Source organism: Bipolaris zeicola (assembly GCF_000523435.1).
Source record: "Bipolaris zeicola 26-R-13 unplaced genomic scaffold scaffold_272, whole genome shotgun sequence".
Taxonomy (NCBI): domain Eukaryota; kingdom Fungi; phylum Ascomycota; class Dothideomycetes; order Pleosporales; family Pleosporaceae; genus Bipolaris; species Bipolaris zeicola.
The window spans coordinates 1-22491 of record NW_006912321.1 but is presented as its reverse complement, the minus strand read 5'-3'; the positions used below and the strand labels follow the sequence as shown (position 1 = coordinate 22491).

The 22491-nt window shown below is 49.7% G+C and overlaps 13 protein-coding genes across 13 annotated transcripts; 6 read left to right on the top strand and 7 right to left on the bottom strand.

Annotated features, from left to right (window-relative positions):
- Positions 1 to 230: 230 nt before the first annotated feature.
- COCCADRAFT_108994 (uncharacterized protein) lies at positions 231 to 1858 on the top strand (the record flags this gene model as incomplete). The annotated part of the gene is made up of 3 exons (XM_007719013.1): positions 231 to 278; positions 349 to 1653; positions 1703 to 1858. The coding sequence occupies 3 exons, from the start codon at positions 231 to 233 to the stop codon at positions 1856 to 1858; spliced, it is 1509 nt and encodes a 502-aa protein (XP_007717203.1).
- Positions 1859 to 2490: 632 nt separating this feature from the next.
- On the top strand, positions 2491 to 3303 carry COCCADRAFT_109010 (uncharacterized protein; the record flags this gene model as incomplete). The annotated part of the gene is made up of 2 exons (XM_007719012.1): positions 2491 to 2812; positions 2870 to 3303. The coding sequence occupies 2 exons, from the start codon at positions 2491 to 2493 to the stop codon at positions 3301 to 3303; spliced, it is 756 nt and encodes a 251-aa protein (XP_007717202.1).
- A 155-nt stretch (positions 3304 to 3458) lies between these two features.
- COCCADRAFT_9143 (uncharacterized protein) lies at positions 3459 to 4158 on the bottom strand (the record flags this gene model as incomplete). Its single annotated transcript, XM_007719011.1, has 3 exons — positions 3459 to 3751; positions 3805 to 3944; positions 4010 to 4158. The coding sequence occupies 3 exons, from the start codon at positions 4156 to 4158 to the stop codon at positions 3459 to 3461; spliced, it is 582 nt and encodes a 193-aa protein (XP_007717201.1).
- A 448-nt stretch (positions 4159 to 4606) lies between these two features.
- On the top strand, positions 4607 to 5737 carry COCCADRAFT_40995 (uncharacterized protein; the record flags this gene model as incomplete). Its single annotated transcript, XM_007719010.1, has 1 exon — positions 4607 to 5737. The coding sequence occupies one exon, from the start codon at positions 4607 to 4609 to the stop codon at positions 5735 to 5737; it is 1131 nt and encodes a 376-aa protein (XP_007717200.1).
- A 327-nt stretch (positions 5738 to 6064) lies between these two features.
- Positions 6065 to 6472, bottom strand: COCCADRAFT_30261 (uncharacterized protein; the record flags this gene model as incomplete). The annotated part of the gene is made up of 1 exon (XM_007719009.1): positions 6065 to 6472. The coding sequence occupies one exon, from the start codon at positions 6470 to 6472 to the stop codon at positions 6065 to 6067; it is 408 nt and encodes a 135-aa protein (XP_007717199.1).
- Positions 6473 to 6787: 315 nt separating this feature from the next.
- Positions 6788 to 7147, top strand: COCCADRAFT_108993 (uncharacterized protein; the record flags this gene model as incomplete). The annotated part of the gene is made up of 1 exon (XM_007719008.1): positions 6788 to 7147. A coding segment is annotated over one exon (360 nt), but the record flags the coding sequence as incomplete, so codon positions are not given.
- A 1361-nt stretch (positions 7148 to 8508) lies between these two features.
- Positions 8509 to 10215, bottom strand: COCCADRAFT_108995 (uncharacterized protein; the record flags this gene model as incomplete). The annotated part of the gene is made up of 5 exons (XM_007719007.1): positions 8509 to 8801; positions 8862 to 9102; positions 9158 to 9425; positions 9488 to 9940; positions 10004 to 10215. The coding sequence occupies 5 exons, from the start codon at positions 10213 to 10215 to the stop codon at positions 8509 to 8511; spliced, it is 1467 nt and encodes a 488-aa protein (XP_007717197.1).
- Positions 10216 to 10944: 729 nt separating this feature from the next.
- COCCADRAFT_108986 (uncharacterized protein) lies at positions 10945 to 11916 on the top strand (the record flags this gene model as incomplete). Its single annotated transcript, XM_007719006.1, has 1 exon — positions 10945 to 11916. The coding sequence occupies one exon, from the start codon at positions 10945 to 10947 to the stop codon at positions 11914 to 11916; it is 972 nt and encodes a 323-aa protein (XP_007717196.1).
- Positions 11917 to 11977: 61 nt separating this feature from the next.
- On the bottom strand, positions 11978 to 14181 carry COCCADRAFT_9138 (uncharacterized protein; the record flags this gene model as incomplete). Its single annotated transcript, XM_007719005.1, has 2 exons — positions 11978 to 13113; positions 13167 to 14181. The coding sequence occupies 2 exons, from the start codon at positions 14179 to 14181 to the stop codon at positions 11978 to 11980; spliced, it is 2151 nt and encodes a 716-aa protein (XP_007717195.1).
- Positions 14182 to 14825: 644 nt separating this feature from the next.
- On the bottom strand, positions 14826 to 15131 carry COCCADRAFT_57232 (uncharacterized protein; the record flags this gene model as incomplete). The annotated part of the gene is made up of 1 exon (XM_007719004.1): positions 14826 to 15131. A coding segment is annotated over one exon (306 nt), but the record flags the coding sequence as incomplete, so codon positions are not given.
- A 1021-nt stretch (positions 15132 to 16152) lies between these two features.
- On the bottom strand, positions 16153 to 16797 carry COCCADRAFT_40990 (uncharacterized protein; the record flags this gene model as incomplete). The annotated part of the gene is made up of 1 exon (XM_007719003.1): positions 16153 to 16797. One exon carries the CDS (start codon positions 16795 to 16797, stop codon positions 16153 to 16155), a length of 645 nt encoding a protein of 214 aa, XP_007717193.1.
- Positions 16798 to 18173: 1376 nt separating this feature from the next.
- COCCADRAFT_109015 (carbohydrate-binding module family 50 protein) lies at positions 18174 to 18913 on the bottom strand (the record flags this gene model as incomplete). Its single annotated transcript, XM_007719002.1, has 2 exons — positions 18174 to 18784; positions 18829 to 18913. The coding sequence occupies 2 exons, from the start codon at positions 18911 to 18913 to the stop codon at positions 18174 to 18176; spliced, it is 696 nt and encodes a 231-aa protein (XP_007717192.1).
- A 1941-nt stretch (positions 18914 to 20854) lies between these two features.
- On the top strand, positions 20855 to 21735 carry COCCADRAFT_30254 (uncharacterized protein; the record flags this gene model as incomplete). The annotated part of the gene is made up of 3 exons (XM_007719001.1): positions 20855 to 21182; positions 21222 to 21370; positions 21490 to 21735. 3 exons carry the CDS (start codon positions 20855 to 20857, stop codon positions 21733 to 21735), a joined length of 723 nt encoding a protein of 240 aa, XP_007717191.1.
- Positions 21736 to 22491: the final 756 nt, after the last annotated feature.

The following is a 22491-nucleotide window of genomic DNA, read 5'->3' as shown; positions in this document are numbered from 1 at the left end:
GGGCGAGAGACGGGGGTGACGTTTGTTATGTCGGATCGCTCCCGAAGCGCCATGCAATGATTGCCACCAGGGACAACGAGTTTCGCCGACGTTAACACACCAGCGCTACGACACGACGGCCCGCCCAACTCGACGCCGTCCACTCTCTGCTGGCTGTTCTTCTCGCCAGGTGCCCCGCACATTCACGACTCCCTACGCCACACACACACACCACATAGCCCGTCGCTGGAATGGAAGGGGAAGAGCTGCCGTTTGGGTACACGCACAGACGAGAGAAGGTGAGTGCCGGCCCAACGGGCGAAGCTTGCGGCGGCCGAGCACCGCGACGCTAACAAAGACTCGGTCCAGCGCTCGCATGAACAAATGGATGACGACGATGATGAGGGCTCGGCCTCACCTACGTGGAGATACAACCCCTTCCCGGACATACGCCCTCACCAAACTCAGCCGCGCTTCCCCTCGGGCCTCCCGCTCATCGAACACCTCCCACGCCCCACCCACTATGACCACGCTCAAGACGCCGCCCACAATAACTACGAGGAACCACACGCCCGCCATAATCACTTTCAGCAACCTAGAAGAGCGCCTGCTTTTGAGTCCGCCCTGCGCGCAGCCCGACCTCCTATAGAACGCGCCTCATCGTCCACCGCCACGCAATCACGCCCTGCGGGACTCCACCTTCCCAGGATGGAAAACATGGCTTCTTCGGCTTCAGTGCGCTTCCCCGGAGACGGCTTCGACTACCGACGGCCAGCTGGATCATCAAGGGAACCTGATGTTGGATCTGTTGACCTAACAGGGGAAGAGGAAGATGTGGGCCCGGACTTGAGCAGGGTTGACCAAGACGACAATGGTGACCACGATAACCATGATGACGACGACGACGTTATCATCGACCTCACCGCCGACGACTCTGGATATGGAGCTAGTCAGGATGGCAACAGCGGCCGGCAACGACATGATCATGTTGAGCGGCAAGACCCGAACCGTGCTCGTGCAAATGGAGGACCCCGCTTACCGCGGGGCATGGATATCATAATTGACCTCGACAATGGTGAAGAAGAGTGGAGAATGGCCACACCAGCTCCTGAACCAAGTTCCCCTGATATTGAATTCATTTCTTCCCGGACAATCAACCCCAGACGCCTGCCACCACCAAATCTTGCCGGCAACAACTCCGACGGGGACGAGGTCGAGTTTTTACGAGAAAACGCTCTGCCAGAGGCCGAAATTCGACGGCGCAGGACTCGAGAGCTCGACAATGTCTTGGATCTTTTCGGTACGCTTAACGGTCGCTTCACACATCTTCGGGCTCAAGTCGATCGTTTCAATGCCCAGATCAACCGCACCGCGGGCCGCTTCCATGAGCCTGTTGCTCCTCACCGGAATCCATCCCGAGGCCATACACATATCCGTTTGGGCTTCATTACACCTGTCATGGACTTTGAGGGTACTGGCTTCAACTATGGGCAGGCAGCACGCGAAGCACCAGCACCTCCACCTACCTATGAGGCGCCACCTCAAGCACCTGAGGGTTTCACGAGGAGCCCGGAAGAGGAAGGTGCGCTTATCTGCCCAAATTGCGAGGAAGAGCTGTGTGTGGGTAGCGATGAGATCAAACGACAGGTGTGGATTGTCAAAGGCTGCGGTCATGTAAGTCAATTTTTTTACTCATGTTGGAGTTTGCAACTAACATACATAGGTCTACTGTGGAGAATGTACCACGAATCGTGCTGCTAAACGTACTGCAAAGGGCAAAGAAAGGCCGGTCAGCACCAACCCGTTCAAGACCTGTGTCGTCGAAGGCTGCGACAAGAATGTATCAAACAAGAAAAGCATGATTCAGGTCTTCCTTTGATGGTCTGAGACTCTGAACCATGAGAGCTGTACCTGTCGGCAGCGTCCTCGTTTATTTTCCTTTTTCGGGAGGTCACAATTTCGGCTGAGTTATACTTGGGATGTTCAACGATACCCAGGCTTGCATTCCTAATCTCGGTTTTCTTTGCATCCTACAAATCTATCTAGGCTTTTCTACTGCGGCGTTTCTGTCATTTGCTGCATTGCATACTTGGGCGTTATGGGGTTTAGCATTTCTTCTATCAATGCCGTAGTCAGCTCGACGAGTCTAGCTCTTTCTTTCTTTGTAAGATTCGAATGTCACGTGGAATGCATGAACTTGTACATCGTAATTTTTTTGTGATATCCATCACACCTGAATCATTTGACGATAAATCATTCGGATACCGAAGTTAAAAGGATAGAGCTGTAAAAAACGTGCCATGATCTCATCGCACATGATATCCCGGCACCGGCCACGCCAAGCGAGCAGGGGTTCGCCAGGAACGCAAGCCGAGGCCTTTTGTCGAAATGTTGTAGCTCAGAGTGTTAGGCATACGTAGACTCTTTGCAGCCAACCTCACATTTTTTATATACTGCCAATTCCTTCCTCCTTTCTTCGTAAAGAGAAACTGCTACAACGACAAGATCACAATGTCGTCTAAATCCACCACAGGGCGGGCCGCTGCACCAAACGATCAGAGGCCTGCGAAGCAATCGGGAGCGAAGAACGCCTACCTCCTTGCTTACAATGCCGTATCTGCCGCGCTATGGGCAGGCGTTCTTTACCAGACCGCCACCATCGGAGTCAATGAAGTATTGAATGCACACAAGGCGGTTGCGTTCTTCGGCAACGGTGACTGGCCCACTGCGATACAGAGAGGACTATCGAGTGCAAAAGTATACGACAACCTCGAATACTACACAAGGACTGTGCAGAGCCTGGCAGGACTCGAGGTACTTCATAGTTTGGTTGGTACGTTTAAAAACAGAAGAATTGGATTCGAGTGCAAATGGCTAACATATAGATTAGGCATCGTCAGAGCACCTCTCTTGACTACACTCATGCAGGTTGCTTCACGCTTCTTGCTCGTCCACCTCATTGCCTCGCCCTACGCTTTCCCTTTCTCAACGCGCCATTCGCCAGCCTATACCACCATGTTGCTCGCATGGTCTATCACAGAAGTCATCCGTTACTCGTACTTTGTCTTCTCTCTAGCGGGGGCAGGAGTACCGAAGCTCTGGACATGGCTGAGATACAACACCTTCCTCGTGCTCTACCCGCTAGGCATCTCGTCCGAATGCTGGTTGGTGTACCAGGCCATCCCGCTCGCAAGCCAGAGGAATGAATTGTTTGGGTACGCGCTTTGGGCTATCCTGGCCATCTATGTGCCCGGATCGTACATCTTGTTCTCCCACATGTTGGCGCAGAGGAGGAAGATTGCTAGGCAGAGCAGGAAGGCGTGAGAGACCTGTTTGAAAAGGGCTTGAGAAGGCTGGATATCTTCACCGATACATGGAGTTCAATAGAGGTTGAGAAAGGTTTCGAGATAGGATGTTGGAAACCATATGTGTATGTTGATATCTTACATATCACACAATAATATACGAATGCCATAGCTTTACTCCTTTCCGCCTTCCTTGGGTCCTGTCTGCGCGTTCCTCTCTCCAACATCTAGCGCAACGAGAAAACGGCTCACGCAGTTGTACGCTGAGATTGTGGCTGTTATCTCAACGACCTCGCGCTCACTGAATGATTTTTTGAGTTCCGCGAATATAGCATCAGGAACTTGGACATCCAGCGTCATGGCGTCTGTGTAAGCTAGTAGTGTAGAGAGAGAAGTGCCCAAGACATCTACCAAGGGTGAACGAGGTGGAGATTTCAGGACTGCCTCCACTTGTTGTGGGGTAACGTCTGGGGCAATTAGTCTGGTGAACAATGCGTAGTGATTTGAGGAAAACAAGTACCTGATGCAGATGAGAGAATAGGAGAGTGCGATTCCCACTCATACCATGCTCGGTTCAGAACCGCGACCCGGCAGATAGCCGTTTCACGGATCGCAGTGGGGAGACTGGTCTTTGTGCGGATGGAGCCCAGGAATGAGTTCCTAACACACAGACAATCAACACCCGAAGACAAGTGAGATCAGTTGAACACGTCTTTTCTACTTACCATCCATCAGCCACTGGCGGAGAATGCAGCAACGTCCGATCCAACGCTATCAACCCCTTCTCACCCCGCCTCTCCCTCACCCGCTGCTCCACCGCTTTATCCTCTTCCGACGTGAAATTCGGGGGATCGGGCACGTATGAGAGACGCATGTTTGGGGGGGAGGAAATCCGTGATAATCAAGAGAGAAGGAAAAGATGTAAATTACCAGCTTTCACTTCTTTTTTTGCAGATATTTAAAAAGAGACACACCGGTGACTCAAACTTTACACACGACATGTGCCCCACCGGACCCCGAGGGGTCGGGGTTAAGCACGTATCGCGCCCATCGGAACGGGTGTTCCGAAGTGGAGATTTCGTAGTAACGTGAGTAAAGTAGCGGCGAATCAAAACCCTGTTTTTTTTGGCTCGCTTAGAAAGTCGTAAGTAACAATTATTTATCGATAAAGAAGAAGAAGAAGGCACTTTTTGTATCCCGCCCCTCTGGCTTTCCCTTCCCCCTATTCTCCCATCCTCTTTCACTTTAAATTAGATTCGGTATAGGATTTACGATTTTTTATCTTTATTTTGAACCTGTTGTTTGGGTGGGTTGGGGAAACAATGGCCCCGAATTCAAAATTAAATGCAAAGCGCAAGGCGCAAAGGGAAGCCACCAAGGCTCCTAAACCGCAATCAAAACAGCGCTCGGGGGAAGAAGGAGGGAAAAGCGAGGCGAAGGCGCCGACGATTCTGATTGAACTCCAGCAGATTTTGCTGAATATATTCCGGAATTCATTTGCGGAGCGGTTGAGTGTTGATTTTGGGCCGCTCTTGCAGGAGGTCAAGGGGCATTTGTTTAATCGGGATTTTGCGGCAGCGTTTGGCAAAGAGGAGTATCTCGAGATGTATGCGGCGAGGTGGAGTCCGAGTCGCGCGTTGGGGTATCTGGATTTGTTTTGGGATTTGAGGCAAGATCTGGGATTTGGCTTGGAAGAACCAATACCCGATGGATCGGATAGTGCTAAGAGTCGGAAAGTTGTATGTTTGGGTGGTGGAGCTGGAGCGGAAATTGTAGCCTTGGGGGGATTGCAGAAGCTACTTTTGGATAAGATTTCGGAACAAAAAGAGGGGGAAGATGAGAAGGTGGTAGATGCGGGAAAGATGGAGGTTACAGCTGTTGATATTGCGGACTGGAATGTGGTAGTGGAGAACCTGGCAAAACACCTTACGACTGCACCAACACTGTCAAAGTACGCATCCGCTGCTGCAAAGGCGGCAAATGTACCTTTTCTGGACCAGGATCAGATATCGATTACTTTCGCCCAACAAGACGTCCTAAAGGTGTCTGCATCGGAAATGACGTCGCAACTAGCAGACGCAAACCTAGTCACTCTGCTCTTTACCCTCAACGAACTCTACTCCACATCCCTTCCTCTAACACAGAAATTCCTCCTCCAGCTCACTTCAATAATGAAGCCCGGATCACTCCTTCTAGTCGTTGATAGCCCTGGAAGCTACTCCACCGTCACGCTCAACGGAGCAGAGAAAAAGTACCCAATGCAATGGCTTCTCGATCACACGCTCCTGGACCAAGCCAGCAGCAATAAGCATGAGAGGGGCAAAGAGGAGATTGCGAGTTGGGAGAAGGTAAAGGAGGATGATAGTCGATGGTTCAGGTTGGATGATAGGCTAAGCTATCCGATTGAACTTGAGAATATGCGGATGCAGATGCATCTGTATCGACGACTTTAGCAAAAGTATCGAACCCCCTTGGTATTCGATGCGATAAAACGCACGCTATTAATCCTGGAACATTCCCCAATTCTACATCTTGGCAGTCATTTTCGACACTCCACCAGCGTCAAGAACTAAGCGGAAAGCTGATAACAAAAGAGAAGGGCAGTTCCCAGGAGGACCAGCCCCCACAAAACAGTAAAAAGAACGCTACATTATCTCAGCATGAATTAACGCGAAACCGCCCTCGCAGGCGAAAATAAGTCTTCTTTTAGGCGCTTCACACCCTTTCGAACTCGAAAAATCTCCATCTAAAGAAAGAAAAAACCCCGTCATAACTTCCCTCTACTTCTCCCCACCATGCACCTCAGTACAACTCCACGCCCTCTCCCTCTCCCTCCCACCGCCATACATCTCCTCGGGCCTCCGTACCCTCTCATCCGCCCGCTCCATCCTTACACTCGACCGCGACAACTCCTTGGTAACCAGAATGCTTTTCAAACTGTGGTCTTCCTGTACGCTGCGCAGGCTGGCGGTGCTGCTACTAGGGCTCTTAGGTGTTTCGCGGAGACGCGACTTTTCGTAGCGGCGCAGGCAGACGGCGATGAGGGGGACGGTTAGGATGAGGAAGACGATGGCTATGACGATGCCGATGATGGCGCCGGGACTGAAGCCGTCGCTGCGGGAGGGTGTGTTTGAGGAGAGGGCTGGTGGTGCGTCGGGGATGTTGGAGGTATTTGGTGTGGGTGCCATGATGTGTGTATGTATGTGTGTGTGTGGTTTTGTTGGTTGTTGGTTGTTGGTAGATTGGTGAGTGTTGATTGCTTGATAGCAGGATACGCGGTATGATGGTAATGATCAACAAGTCGTTGATATTCGTGCAATTCGTGTAATTGGTTGATGTGATGTGATGTAGCGTGATAAGCCGTAAAGTGTTCTTCGGTAAAGACTGCGTTTACTTTTCGTCTCTCCCAGTTGCGGATGAAAGAGTGAGCAAGCGAGCGTGAGAGTGAGAATACGCCTGGGGTTTCAGAAAAGACAGTCGCGCACCAAACGTGCAAATGAGGAACACAACAACAACAAATAACGCGGGATGATCTTTTGAGCTGCAAGGGCAAGCAGACCAGACAAAAAGGTTTAAAAGAAAGAAAAAGAAGGGTACACAAGGGAATTCAAATAGTGGGAACACGAGGGGGTGCCGCCCATTTTCCCTTTAAAGAAACAACAGCCTCCATGAACCGCATTCCAGAACTTCCGACATCTCACACACCGCAACGACTCTCGTTGAGTGGTGGCCTTGGACAAAGGATTTGCCCACACCCCAGCATACTACCTTTCAGCTGCCGTCCATACACAGCGTCCCACGCCGCTAGCGCCCCCAAACGCACATGTGTTGCGGCACGAGAATTGGTCGCTCGCCAAAGTTAGTGGCGTTTACAGGTGGCGAATCAGCGGGGTTCCATGTACAACTTTCTTGCGCCAAGGACCTTTTTTGCTGTGCTGGCCGCCTTTTGCGCGCATATAGGTAGCCCGCGCGCAAGAAGGTACCCGTGTGGGTTGGTCATGCGCCGCTCCAGCAAAGCAAATGGGGCTTCGCCTTTTTGGCCGAGGGTAAGGCGGAGGGAAAAGTGCCATTTCGGAGGAAAGGGTGCTGGAGGTGCATGCGAGGAAGTAAAGTTGGGCTAGGGTTAAAAGTAGCCAAGGAACCGGGGTTTATTGACTGTAGCTGGAGGTTTTGGGCGGGGACCTTTTTTTACCCCTCATTCTCTTTGCGTGGAAGCGACGGTTAGATGATTTTGGCATTCCGAGGTTAGGCGCTTTTTTTCCCCTTAGCATAGTGTTTAAGGTGTTTCTACTGGTTTCACTACTCCGGTGCATTGTTAGCTGAATGAATTTAAACTTTGTGTTACGCATGGTTGGTCCGGGATGGCTAACGGTTACTAAAATATCCGAGATGGATATAGTTCGGGTCTGGTCTGGTCGGTGGTTTTGTTCGTTTGTGAAGTAGTTCCTGGGCTGGGGTAGATGATTGGACGAGAGCATAAACCGAGTTGCATCGGTAGTTCTCTTGGATTTAGAACGTAGCTGAAGAGTAGGAGAAATCGCAGACCCCTTTGGCGTTCTATGAATTGATTTGCTCGAATTCATAATGTTCAGCAAACTTTCTGCGTACGTCCCATGGACGAGGATAAGAAAATCGCGCTTCACTGCTTTTTCGATAGTTTCTATCTCAAGTGTAGTCGAATGAACGTATACGTAATCTCTTTCTACTCTCCTCGCGCTAGCCTCATGGGCATCCAAACAGTATAGGCAAATAGAGACACATGGTCCAACCCCTACTAAATGCCTTGAGCACGAAACCTTTAAGAGTGATTGTAATAATTTTGGCGTGCGGGAACGACCGTACTTGCCAAGACACAGGTTCGCGAGGTTTGTTTCAAGGGTCTAGATGAGATCGAGATAAACTGTGGATACGATGTCACGAGCTTGTGGAGCAGTGGCCTGAGAAAAGATTATTTGGCAGTTACAACGCGTGTCCAAACGATTCCAATGATTCGCGCGAGGAAACTACCAGGGTCGTTCGCGACTATGACTGGTTCTTGATCTCCATGTACTTGAACCAATCAACGATCAAAGAACCACCCAAGAGCGACAGAGAATCCTTGCGCAGCGACTAGTGGCATTTCGACAATACATACCAACGGCATACCTAGAATTGAATCTTACAACACTAGACATATGTTACATACATTCATTATAAATGTTTCCTACGATGGACATCATGTCCATCAATAAGCATAAAACACATTAACCCCATCCCTTCGTAGCCGCTTATTCGTAACTTGAAGCCATATCCTCAATGCCCAAGCAGACGCAATACACGCCGCTGAAAACGCCGCATTACTACTCATAGCAATGACGTACTTGGGGCCGTCGCTCTCGGGGTACAAATAAGGTGTGTAGATGAAACTCGCCATCGAAACGACATTGACAATCGACAATGAGACGGCTTTCTTTTCAGTAGTTTGTCCGAGTGTACCAGAGACCCAGCCTAGAATGACGGAATTGACAGAGTAGACACCTGTGTGAAGAGGTCAGTAAAAGGCAACTAGCATAGTAGCTATGTGTGTTGGGTACGAACCAGATGCGAAGAGGAAGCACGATACATAGCGTGCGGCAAGGTTAAGAGTAGCAGCACTGATCGCGAAACCAATGACGGCGAGACCCATCATGACGGTGATATGCCATGTTCTATCGTTGTATTTTCCGGATGAGATTCCAACGCAGATACCGACAACGCCCGCAACTAGTGACGGTGGAGCCGTTAGAACTAGAGTGATCGTCCTGTTGAAGCCTAGAGATTTGACGACCGTAGGGAAGAACTAGTCATCATAAGTTAACAATAATCTCACGCAAAATCAGTCCGCATAGACGTACCTGGTTGAACGAAGTGGCGCTCAGATGCATGTTCTGCATGAAAACAAGCAGGTAGAGACGAGGATCGCGAAGTGCTTGCATAAAGCCCGCTCTTGATCCCTTGCTCGGCTCAAGACCAACAGTGTCCCTCTGAATACGGTCGTGGGCCAATTGGCGTTGTTCAGGTGTAAGCCACTTCGTCGTCAATGGCTCATCAGGCAGCAAGAAGATGCAAACGATCGATACGCCCACCGTAACTATTCCCTCGATAATGAACAGCCACTGCCATCTGTCACACGTGCATTAGCATTTCCCCTGGCCCCCTTCCTGCGTAAACGGTAATCCACTCACCCATGCATCCCATGCTTATCACTCAACGTCGCAAACACCGCCGCAGCAATCAGCCCCGCAAACGACACTGCAAAAATATTCCCGGCATAAAGAATAGCCACTCTTGTCGCAATCTCCTTGCGTGTATAAAACATACTCAGGATGTACAGCGCTCCTGGGTAAAACGGCGCTTCAACGAACCCAAGGCAAAAGCGCACAAGCACGAGTCCAGTGTAGTTCTTGACCAGCGCGGTGAGGGCAGCCACGCAGCCCCAGACTGTGCAGCAAATGCCCATGTAGAGCGAGGGCCGCACTTTGCGCGAGGACATGAGCATGTTGCTGGGGATCTGGGCGAAGAGGTAGCCGACGTAGAGGATGGAGATGCACGTGTTGTACTGGCTGCCACGGAGACCTAAGTCTTTCTCTAGACCATCGAGGCGGGCGTTGGCGATTGCGTTTTGGTCGAGCTTGTTTCTTTGAAGCTGTTAGTTTTCGGTTTCGATGGAGAAGGCGAGAAAAAGGTAAAGTAGTTCGTACAGAAAGTACATGGCGAAAAGTGCTGGCATCACGCGCATGTCTAGCTTGCGCACCAGGGCGATCTCTGCTGGGTCGGTCTTCGCGACTGCGCCGGTATAATCAACACCCTCGGGTGTGCCCTTTTGTGCAAGGTCCTTTTCCGATGTTTCGACATCGTCAATGTGGAGGGGCACATCCTTCTCAGCGTCGTGATTGTAGTTGGTGCCAGCCATGATTAGCTGTTGTTGTTGAAAAGAAAAAAGGTCGGTCACCAACCCATGGACTGAAACAAAAGTCAAAAGGATCAAGGACTGAAACTTTTCTCTCTATATAATCAGGCTGGACAAATGTTGTACAGAAAGTCCTAAGTCTAAGCTCGATCCCGCACCTACCCCGGACTTTCCCCAGATCCCACGCTCTTGGGTGAAAAGCGGAGTAAACATGGGGAGGCGGGAAGGAGGCCGGAACTTCATGGGCCAGTCAAATTCTTTCTGAAGCGAATTTCATTGACTCGTAGCTACAACTTGATTTTGTGACGAAAGGAACTTGGCAACTTAGTAGAAAAGGCGGACAAAGACAAGTCCGGTGGATCATGCACGTGACATGGCTTGCACTGGTGGCAAGCCTTGGCGACCTACCAAGTCTCGATCCCCGCATTGTGGCATCAGGCTAACTTCTCCAGGCGCGTACTAACATACCTCCCCGTTGGGTTCGTGCGCACTTTCTCAAGTCCGTCTCTTGTTCTGCGTGAGATGCACGCTTACACATGGGGTTCAACCTTGTAACATGGTTAGAAATCCAATTAGGGTCAGCATTTTGCATTGCTATGCAACATGCTTGAGAGTGCATATAATGCAAGCTTGGATCCCGGGTTTTTCATAATAATCACACTCACAACTCTACACTCTTACAAGCAAACTACTCTTCTCTAAATCGTAACACCACTTCCACATATCATCACAATGGGTTCAATGCCAGAGGTCAAGAAAGCTCCTCAGATTGACCTTGCGGGTCTCGTTCCAGCCCCAGTTACGCCATTCAACAGGGATGGCTCAGTCGACTATGCTGCTATCCAACGCCTAGGTTCATGGCTCGGCAGCATTCCTGGCGTTAAGGGACTAGTAGTCCTTGGACACGCCGGCGAGGGTACTTTCCTTACTCAAGAAGAGCAAGTAGAAGTCATCAAGGCCTTTGTCAAGTCCGTCGATGACAAGATACCCATCATTGCGGGAATCACAACCGAAGGCACAGAGGTAGCAGCCCTCGAGGCTCAACGCGCAAAGGCTGCAGGAGCCAAGGCTGGTCTCCTGTACCCCAGCCATGGCTGGCTGCGTTTCGGATACCAGCCTGGTGCTCCACAAGACAGATACAAGACGGTGTACGAGAAATCTGGACTTCCTCTCATCTTGTTCCAATACCCCGACAACACAAAGGCGACCTACAACCTTGACACTCTTCTCGAAATCGCCGCACAACCCGGTGTTATCGCTATGAAGAACGGTGTCCGCAACATGCGACGATGGGACGTGGAGATTCCCATCATCAAGAAGCAAAATCCCGATTTGACTATCCTTACATGCCACGACGAATACCTACTACACACATGTTTCGATGTCGATGGCATGCTTGTTGGATACGGTAACATTGCACCAGAGCCACTCCTGGAGATGATTGAAGCTGGAAAGGCGAGGGACTATCCTCGCGCAAGAGCTATCCACGACAGATTGCTTCCTGTGACTAGGAACGTCTACCACCGCGGTTCGCACATGGAGGGCACAGTAGCACTGAAGCACGGACTGGTGGCGAGAGGTATCCTGGAACATGCGACGGTCAGGAGTGGGCTTCTGCCACTTCAGGATGGTGCGGAGCAGGAGATCCACGCTGCTTTCAAGTCGGCCTCACTGGGCAAGGTATCACCGCCCAAAAGCAGTTAGATAGAAGTGTTGATGTAGTTATCCATTTTATAATTTAACAGTTCTTTTCAAAGATTGGCTCTCACCGAAAACCGCCATTGTGATATCCCATATTTCCTGGCGGACCGAAATCTCTGTCCCACCAATAGTTCATGTCTTCTCCATTGAATAGGTGCATGATTTGTTCGTTTGGCAATGGGTTATCTGAGTCCTGGTGTGCGATACCAAGAAAGTTACCTGGGTCGGCAAGGTAGTCATATGTCGGGTTGTTTGCAGCTAGAGCATCCCCAATATCATGACTCGGGAAGTTGAATGAGCCTAGGTTGCTCATCATCATTGTTGGATTCGATTCCGCATGAGAATGAGTGGCGTTTCTTGGAGCCGGCTGAGAGTTTGTTGTCATACCCGTCGCCGGGTGGCTTTGCGTTGGATGTGTTGGTATGTCCTGTCGCTCTGAGAATACTGCATTCCCCTGATGGGCTGTTTGGCGATTGCCAAGCAGTGAAGAAGTTTCGCCAGTTGGCCTGCTGTCATTCACCGGGGCAGCTCCAGGTACGACAGTAGAGCTCCGAGTTGACGGCTTGCTCAATCGTGCTGTGAGATTTTGAATTGCAACTATACAAGCATCTGGCCATTTTGTGCCCCTCAATGCCAGGTGCTTGAGAATTTGTATGCTTCGATCAGAAAGTCGTGTTGCAATGTCTCGAGTGACCTGGCCTTCTGAGGCAGCGGAAAGAATTACAAATGTGCTCATCCACACCGCCCATGTGAAGGAAGGCCAAAGCAATGGGGTTCGTTCGTAGCCATGTTGACCAGGAGAACCATCGAATGCACCGAATCCGCGGAGAGCCTTGTGCAGAGTATTGATGATAGAGCGCGAGGCGGATATGCATCTTTGTAATGCCACGTTGTAAGCTGCATCCTTTTTAGAAATCGCCAGCACGGAGCGGTGTAGTGCTAGAATAGATTCGAAGCGAAGAACAATTAGAGTAACTTGGTGGGCCTTTGATATGTTCTGCACTTGCTCGTCATTGGAGAGATATTCGTCAACCATATTCCACCATCTGGTGTGCTCTGCCTCCCTTTCTAGGGCTTCTTCCGTCTCGTTTGCGCTCCCGTGTAGGAAAGTTCGGTGCCTCGTTTGCATGATGGATCCACGAATGTCAGCATGCTGAGCTAAGAAATCCAACAGATCTAACCGGTCATCCCGTTCATTACCTGGAAAATGATAAGTATTGATGCCATTCTAGGCCACGTCTCCACATACATACCGTCTCTATGCTCGCGATCATGGTGTCGTTCGGTATGTGGATAACATACATTAGCCTCATCCGAACGTATACCAAGTGGAGTCCCTAGTCGGATACAAATATGTCGATCTATACATAGTACAGACCAAAAGAGTCGTTTTCTCAACTCAGCTTCTTTATCAGGTACTGATCGTTGCGCCGGACAACGATGCAAACCCAATTGGAATGCCATCCGGACTGCCAGTCCTTCGAGGCGAGACGCAGCATTGTATCTATGCATTGTGATCAAGAAAAGCTGGATGCTGACCAACGCTTGCAGTGACAGGACCGAAGTCTCTTCGGTCAGAATCAACTGCGTACTCCGGATAGCATCATTGATTGAATGAAATACAAGATTGCTCGGTATGGCCTTTCTCGCGCTGTCAATTTGTCGCCGATCACATATCGATATCGACATGATTGAGCGAAGTATAATGTGCTGCAGCTCATTTGCTGTTGACAGCGTTGCAACACGTGGACCCCGTTGTATAATTTGGCGAAAGTAGTCCAATAGTGAAGGAGCGTGCAAGAAGGGAAATGCGGGATGCCAGTGATCGAAATACGCTTGGCTCCATTCGAGAAGATCTTCAAAGACGATTGACGGTGCAATAGTTTCTGGTGTTGGAGTAATTACTTCGCCGTGTTTCCACAGCCACCTGGATGCACTCTTGGACGCGCCCGCGGGTAGCTGATCTTCTTCGCCCGGCGCGGCATCACTCTCTGGTGTGTCAACAGGTCGGACTGATGAGTGAACTCCGACGGCATTTTCAATGATAGATGGTGGTCCAGCGTTGTTGGCTGGGCTAGTCCTAAACGTGCTGCGATCGTCGTCTTGTGGACTTGTTCCTTCTGCCCCAAACTCTCTCAACTGCTGGCCCATGGTCTGGAGAAATGCTCTGCGCTTCTTGGCACCGTTTGCATCAGATGCCGTCGCAGTGTCTACAGCTTCGCTGTGGGTCGCTCGCCGCTTGCTGGGAATCACGTGAACCTCCGCCATGACGCGTGAGACAGTACTATCACGCTCATGGGGCTCGATAGCGAAGAAGACCCAGTCCGACCTAGGAAAAGCTTTGTCGTAATGGAATTTGCTGAAGTTGATACAAGCGTGATGATGGTGAGCGCGAACAAGAATGAACCATGCAAAACTGGGGTGGAAGCTGTGACGCTACACACGGAAGGGGCAGCCAAGGTTCAGGGCTGAGGCCAGACAAGGTTAAGTGCGTAGCAGTACGAGCAGGGCCTGTCACGACCTTCAGGGTGCACATTCACGGTGCATAGTAAACGATTATTCGCTGAGTATTTTTGTGCAATATATTGCTATTTAAAAACTCGTAGAAACAAAATGATATAGAAGAAAAGAAAGTACTCTCCTTCTCAAAAGTATTTTCGCCATCTCGTGTCGGGTGCAGAATGCGACTGCAACGTCGGCAGGGATGGAGGTGTAGGCGCCTCTGGTACATCGGGATATCCTTCGCCAGCTATATCTTCTAGTGGAGGGAAGCCTGTGATGTTCTGGTCAAGATGTTCTAGATTCGTATCTGTTTCAGATAACCCAGTTCCATCAGCCACTGGTCGCCACGGAACTTGCATTCCTGGGGGTTGTCCCGGCAGAAGGGTCGCTTGTTCAGCGCCTAAGAGTACTTGCGTGCCCTCATCATGTATCGTTCTGCTTGAGCCCGCTTCCCAGGGACTGGTCGCAGTGGGACTCTTTTGGGTTGGGCGATCGCCACTGGTTTCTGCCGCCTTTGCGATACGTTCGCTCTTCTTCAACCACCAGGTGCGTCTCTGCTCTTCCGTAGTAAGAGGAAGATTTTTCCATTCTTCAATTTTATGGGTTTTGGCTTGCTTCTGGCCATACTCTGCTAACAACCGACGATCCCTCTCGGGAAGGCGCTGAGGTTCGATCGGTACACGCGACTCGTAGATGGCCGAAAGAAGCTCCAAAACGACAATCTCAGTCTCGAGTAGTCGGTGTTCGATGAAAGATATGTACCCAGATGGTATACCTCTATTTATGGGATTAGCAAGCACCTGACAGACTTGGCGTCAGAGCACCTTTTATTGATCGGTGGGTATCGGCATAACGTGTCTGAAGAGCTACATTGCGAGCATCTCGGCAGCTCACGGTCACACTGAAGAGCGCCTTAGCTGGTGTTTGAAATTGTTAAAATGAAGCTAACCTTTGACTTTTTGTTGCGACAGGACTCGCAGGCGATCGGATGAAATGTACTACTACTCGTTTCATCCTAGACTGTAAGTATGAGAATACTGCGGGGGACAAGGATCTGCGGCAATTGGGAATTACGCACCATTGCAACAGCGATTCCACAGCATGCTGGCGAAAGCGCGATTCTATCTTCGTGCTCCGCCGGACTTGACTTTGTCCTAGCGCGGACGTTCCGCTTCTTGCCCAAGGCAGGCTTGCGCGGGGTAGACGACACTAATCTCGAAATGTTGCGAGAGAGACAGCATAGCCGGTAGACATGACGCATTACATAACTTTGAATATCTAATTTGTTGCTAAAGGTACATTGATTATGCAAACTCTCTTAGCCTAAGACAGATGCGCAGATGGATTCCCATGAAATCCCGTCACAGATTTTAAGTTAATACCGCCCGCATCGAGCCAAGAGTTGTACTGCAGGAGTATGCCTGAAGCTAGCCCTTGGGAACTTTCGATGGTAAAACAAGTATCGGTTGGTTGGACCTCATATGTTATGCATGGCATTGGTATGCATACGCTAACTCCAGGAGTGACATTTGCGCAGTCCTTGATCAAATCCTGACTGCCCATATATACTCCCGCAGCAGATATACTATTTCCTTTACTACCGATTCCTATATATCGCCTTGCTTAGTCGGTTATTGCTTGCCAGTGATGCAGTATGGGATCGGCGAGGGCTTTGTGCTTTTTTCTAGAGGTGGAGGTATGTTGGACCGCATTCTGTGTACACATCCTCTAGCTGGCTCAACACTCAGCATCTGGGTCCCACCACGCACCAGGGCCACCCGCTGCAAAGTTGACAATTTGCTTAATAAAATATATATCCAATTCAAACCATAGTTTCAGAACGTGATTTGGAGACATCCTTAACCACCCAAAGTACCGCTGTGGGCCAAATCGCGGGTTCTTTGGCACACAAGCAGCGGCGTCGTAGTCCGCTGCTACACATTTGATCATGCCAAGGTTAGGGTTCGTCAACACCTCCCTATCCGCTAATATAAAGATTCGCCATGGGTCCCTGTCTGTGTTCATCGGCTGGCCTCCCGTTCCATTGTGATAAAGCTGCCGTACTTCTTCCAGCGCCAAGCCGTCCAGGACCGCAGGATCTGAGCGAGCATCAGGTTTGAAGAGTTCTTCCGTTTTAGCAATCATGGCAGGATCATCGGTAGGTTTTACATTCCCTCTGATTGCATCCTTAGCGCCATTGGTGATGGACTGGATCAGCTCGTCCCATCGCTGATCAGATCCGGGCTCATAGTAGGTTCGATAGATGGTAAAGCCCCAAGGTTGTAGGAAACTTAGTGGATGTTTGAACTCCGCCTCGCTTATGATCTCGCCGTCGGGCACTTTGCGCAGATTTTCCAAAAGACCCTCGATCCGGGAACCCATGGTGATATTGACAGGCGGTAACGTGATGCGGCTCACGCGGGCAAACCAAGATTGTGCAAACTGCTGGAAGATATACGGTGATGAAAAGACGACTTGGAGAGTGACTGTACTAAGTCTCTAGAAAACGCATGTACACATACAGGCAATTGACGCTATACCGGACAGGTCACATGCTCCGTCCTTAGCTAATGTTGCAGAAATTGAATGACTGCCCTGTATCGAACAGAGCAGCGCAGGTAGACATGTGATGAGCCCAGCTCGTAGGCTCACCTCAAACTAGTTCAGAACAATATAAATGTACTAAATACCGAAAACGAGCTCGTCAAGCAGTGTTCACATGCGCGATACAAATATTTACCCGGAGTGTCAACCTTTCAAGCATTCTCTGCGTCCCACCACACGCCAGGTTCATCATCTGTATGCTCAGCAATTTTCCAAATGAAATGATATCCAGTTCCAGCCACAGAGTAAAAAGGTGCGCAGAGGAACATCCTTAGCCACCCAAGGTAACGCTGTCCGTAATACCGCGTATTCTTTGGCACGAAATCAGCAGCTTTATAATCTGCCCCAACACATTTGATGCTAGGGTTTGCCAATACTTCTTCGTCCACCAAAACAAAGACTCGCCATGAGCCCCTGCCTGAATTCAGTGGCTCACCTCCTGTGTCGTCGTGGTAAAGCTGTCGTACTTCTTCTAGCAAGGGCCCTGCAGGTACGCCTGCGTTGCTATACTTCTATCGGATACGAAGACTGGAAGTAGGCTAGAAGGATGGGAAATAAGAACGCTGCTTCTAAGTCTATGAGTATAGCAGCATACTACGCAAATTACTTTGCTTTTACTAGTTCAAAGTGAACTGTACGCGATGACACCTCGTATACACAATACGAACAATGGTTGGTGTGTCTCACACTCCATATGCACACCCGTTGTTATGAACAAACAGGGCCCGTGTGAGTAAATCGAGCGTATAACCCTCTTCTCAGCCCAAGACGCAGCAGTACCACATTTCGCCCGCTGGATGATCTCGCGGCTCGTCCAAGCTTACACAACATACCTTCAAGTGTCAGGAGGGAAACATCACTTCACAAAACATGGGTTGAAAACAGGTCAAAGAAGCAGAATACAGTAATTAGCTCCATATACTGGACATTCTAAGATATTATTTCTCTAAGTATAGACCAAGTCTTAAGAAGATGAATTGACAGAATCTTCAAAAGTTCGCCTCTCCTTTTATGTTCGTATGCTGAACGGTGAAAACAGCTACTATAGCTGCGAGCATCTACTAACCGATTTTCCGAGTGGCACAGATCACATAGTCACCTTGATTCCACCGGCTGGAAAAAACAAGAGACTAATCATGTTTTTTGTATGGAACTTAAGCGTTGCACGAGCACTTGGGGCGGTTGATGACCTGGCCGATCTGGAGTTGCTCAGGGATCTGGCCAGGGTTGGCAGCCTCAATCTGACCGATGCTGATGCCAGCTTTCTGGGCAATGGCGCTGAAGGTGTCGCCAGAGACGACGGTGTACTTGTCGTTGGTGCAAGAGCAGCCTTGGCAGACGGGAATGATGGTGGTGTTACCGGCGAAGATGGCGTCAAAGCTAGCAAACCTGCCCTGGTTCGCGTTCTCAAGGGCGTCGAGCTTGAGGTCAAAGTTGTTGGCGATGAGAGTGAAAGTGTCCTTGGGAATGACCTGGTAGACAGGAGGGTTGACGGACAGACCCTTGACGCAGTCCTGAGTGCCAGTTGGCTGGAGAGCGTTGGAAAGGCAGCTCGTCTTGTCGATGGTTCCAGTGCAGTTGGCTGGGATAGTGATTTTCTGGCCGGGGAAGATCTTGTCGGGGTCGCTGATGTTGTTGACTGCGACGATGTTGCAGGCACCGGAACCGAACTTGTCGGCAATGGTTGTGAGGGTGTCACCAGAGGCGATAGTGTAGTTCTGGAGCGTGAGGGGCTTGCAAGAGACGTTGGGGAACGGGCTCTTGCCTGCTGACCGTTAGTAATCTAACTTACAAAGGATAGTTATTTACACTCACAGTCCTTGTCCTGCTTGTAGGGCATGGCAGAGACGGAAGCGGCCAAGACGGCGACAACGGCGAAGAGAGTGGACTTCATTTTGGAAGATAATAAATAGACCGTTTAGGTAGTACTAGTTGATAATGAGCGTGGGTATAAAAGAGTGTGTGGATTAAAGCTGAAAAGCAGACGATGGGCAGTTGTAGCTGTGAAGAATCAGTTAATGGGAGCAGAACATGAACAGCTATATACTCATACACCCCTTCCTGACTCTGATCAGCATCATGACATATTTTTAGTCTTGTCACTGGAAAACGTCGTGATTTCGGTGCTTATTGCGAGATGCTTCCAGAGACTCGGTCTAATGTCACTTCCCTGTTAACCACATTGGCTGTCGCTCCGCCAAGCATCTCGAAGTCACCTCTCACTCATTTCGTTTTAGCCCTTGACTAAGACTTGTAGACCTGTCAGCTTACATGTGCATAGCTTCGCGGGTTTGATTTCGGGCAATATCATCCGGCTGACAGATCCGCCTTGGGTCGATCATTGACGTATGAATGCACATTGGTAGAAATATTAATTGGTTCTCAAGTTGATCAAAAAGCACGAAAGACAGTGAGTGTTAGGTCTGCTCATCAACAGAGGTGCATGTAGACTTGAATGCAGAATCCCAAAATGGAAAGTGGTGTAAGAAAACGCTCGCGTTGTGGGTCATCTCAGTAGCCATGGTCAACTGGCCATCTTACAGTTTGAAAGCAAAGCGTTGACAAAGTGCTCTCAGACGCATACGACACGGGTTGGAAATTGCTGCAATAAGGCTTGAGCTGAAATCTTAGGGGACATGACAAGGTGTGGGAAATTGCATCAACGTAAACCAAGTTAAGGTTCACAGCGAGCGGTTTAAACCGGGGTAAGCTCATGTTGGTATCAATTGGAATAGTCCGACGCTTGATCTTTTCGCAAGTGGTAGGGCCATTTTGAGTTATTCCGGATTAGATCCGCCTTAACCAACCCACCCCAGTAAGCTTAATGCCGTTGCGAACCTTGCGAACTATTCCGACGACTTCCATATTTTCACGATACAAATCTTGGTCGCATTTGGAGCTCCCAAGAGTATCGTTTCGGATCCGTGGAAGTCAACCGACTCTTCACTCTTGCCCTTCTTTTGTAATCGGCGACTTGGTTTGCTCCGAAGTTACCAAGTCAGTTGCAATCATTTCATTCATTAGGATTATCGGTAGTCTATGACTCGGCATCTGGTGATCCCCACAAACGACAAGGGTTCCCGGTTGTCACGGCTTCTTCTTGGCGACAGCTTCAAGTTGATTTGCAACGGTCGGCTCGTAGGGCGGAACCCGCATAGTGGTGAGTCACGTACCGGCTTACATCTATATCCAAGACTGTATCAGAGGCGGTAAATGAAATCCAAGAAAAGTATTGAGTAAATTGATACTTCATTATGACCAAAAAGGGGTTCTCCGTGGTCCGCCTTCCCGTCTGTTCTGGGCTGACAGCTAAGTAAGCTGGGCCGATATCTGGGCTGGCGCTGATAGCCGGACGCTTAGCTAACAACTAGTAGCGAGACTAAATCATTGTTAGTGCGCCAAAGGAAGTGGGTTAGGGTTAGTCAATCAAATGCAGCGCTAATGTAGCGGACAGATACAGGGGATTGCTATTATTCTATGGATGAGATTGACCATAAGATGTTTTCTTTGGGTCGATTACTTCGCGTTTGCTCATACAACTGCATCTCTCAGAAGTGACCTGACGTGCAAATACATAGGGCTGGAATTGTGGGGCAATACGAATAGCAAATATTCGAGAGAGCGCTGTAGTGAGAAACGGGCCGTCAAGTGGCATGGGAAGGTGATGCGAAATCGTTCGGGTGGAGTGATCGTCGCAGATACAGGATCTGTAGCTTTGCTAGGGCCGCATTCTCAAAATGCTCACGTAAAAGTTCCGGCTTACCTATATAGGTACTCCTACCTTCTCCCAAAACACGTCTCTCGGTCTTTATTCTTTGCCAAGGGCCAAGACACAATGTCAGATGAAGGTCCAACATGCAGTTTGCTGGGACAGAACGATTGGCATACGCGCCCCAAAAGTAGTGATCGTCACTGGTGGAATGAACCACGGAATGGGTATCAGATTGCTTACGGCCGCGATTCGGAAGACGCCCCCTATCTCAGGGCCGGATGTGGCTGCTCAGCAGCGTACACTGAGAGCAGCATAAACATGACAGATTCTTTCCGCCTATTCCTTACGCGTGAAGTGACGCTTCACCCTGTCAGCGACATTCAGTGCATCAGAGCTTATATGCCGAATATCGAAGTATATGGTACAAACCAGTTGCGTGGTTCCCATCTTTGTTAGTCACGAACAACTGTCAATGTTCACCGGGTGGCAGATCGGCACGCTGAGATCCGAGTTCAACAGGGCGGTTCCTGGATGGAGATGACGAGAAGAGTTGTGAACAATGCTTGTGTGGTGATGGAAGGCAATCTCGGTGCAACCTGGACCTGGGGTTCTTACAAGCCCGGAACCGCCAAGCATGACGTACGATAGCCTTATGGTATGTACTTGGTAGATTTGACGGCGGGAGGCATCACCAATGTTGTCTCAACATAGGTTCCAAGTGCATAGTACTATGTACTCACACATATACTACAATACAGCCAGGCCAGTACATATGCCTGGACTTCGTCAATGCCATCACCAGCAACAGATTCGCTACCCCTGCGTTGCCCTACCTAGCCGCGTATGCACATGCGCCTGGGAAATTACTCCGTGCCGTGTCGGTACTCGTGGGTGCATGGACCACTTCTTCATCCAAAGTCGAAGCTGAGCTGACATCGTCTTACTCCGCGCCGGACCCGGCTGGGTTTCCTCGACAGCCTGTTGGCACCAAGAAGCTTCGATAGACCCCTTATCCACAAACAGTCTTTCTGAACATCTTACGCGTTCGCAACAGTAGAAGTTAATAGGTTCCTGCAAAGTATATATGTACAGATCTTCAGATGAACTTGACAACGGCCAATGAACCAGTACCGATAAACTCAATACAGAGTACAATACCCATTAATCATATTAAGCTTTGCTCGGTTTTCGAGCGGCCGTTACTAGTCGCGTCGGCGTGGCTGCCTGCATGCTGGGAAAGGTTCCATTTGGATGGATACTTCAATGAAGCGATAACAGGAAATTAATTGACGCAATCGTACCTCATGACGATTCTTCTATTCTTTTCATATCAGGGGGCTCAATTTTATTTTCTGAATTCAAGATGCACATGGGGTCGTAGGAATGACAAAAATGGACACTCGCTACGGCCAAGTGAACGCCCGTTCATGTACATACGAACCTACTGCCCAGACCCACTACCGACCGCATGATCCCAGCCCATAATGTACAGTCAGTATAGCCACAGAAACAAGCGCCACCAAATTCAACAGCAAAGTAAAGATCCAGTATACATTTCCTCTCGTTCTCTACTGAAACACTGATATCCAACATCACCTCATTGTTGCCACCCTCGTCAAATCAAGTACCGCCTGACAAAAAAAGATAACTTATTCTGAAACTAGACTTAACGTGGTTCACAAGCGAGTCGGCCACCCAAGCGAGTCGGCCACTTTGCTCCGACGCGTTAACGTCAACACTATAACACGTAATGACTCAAC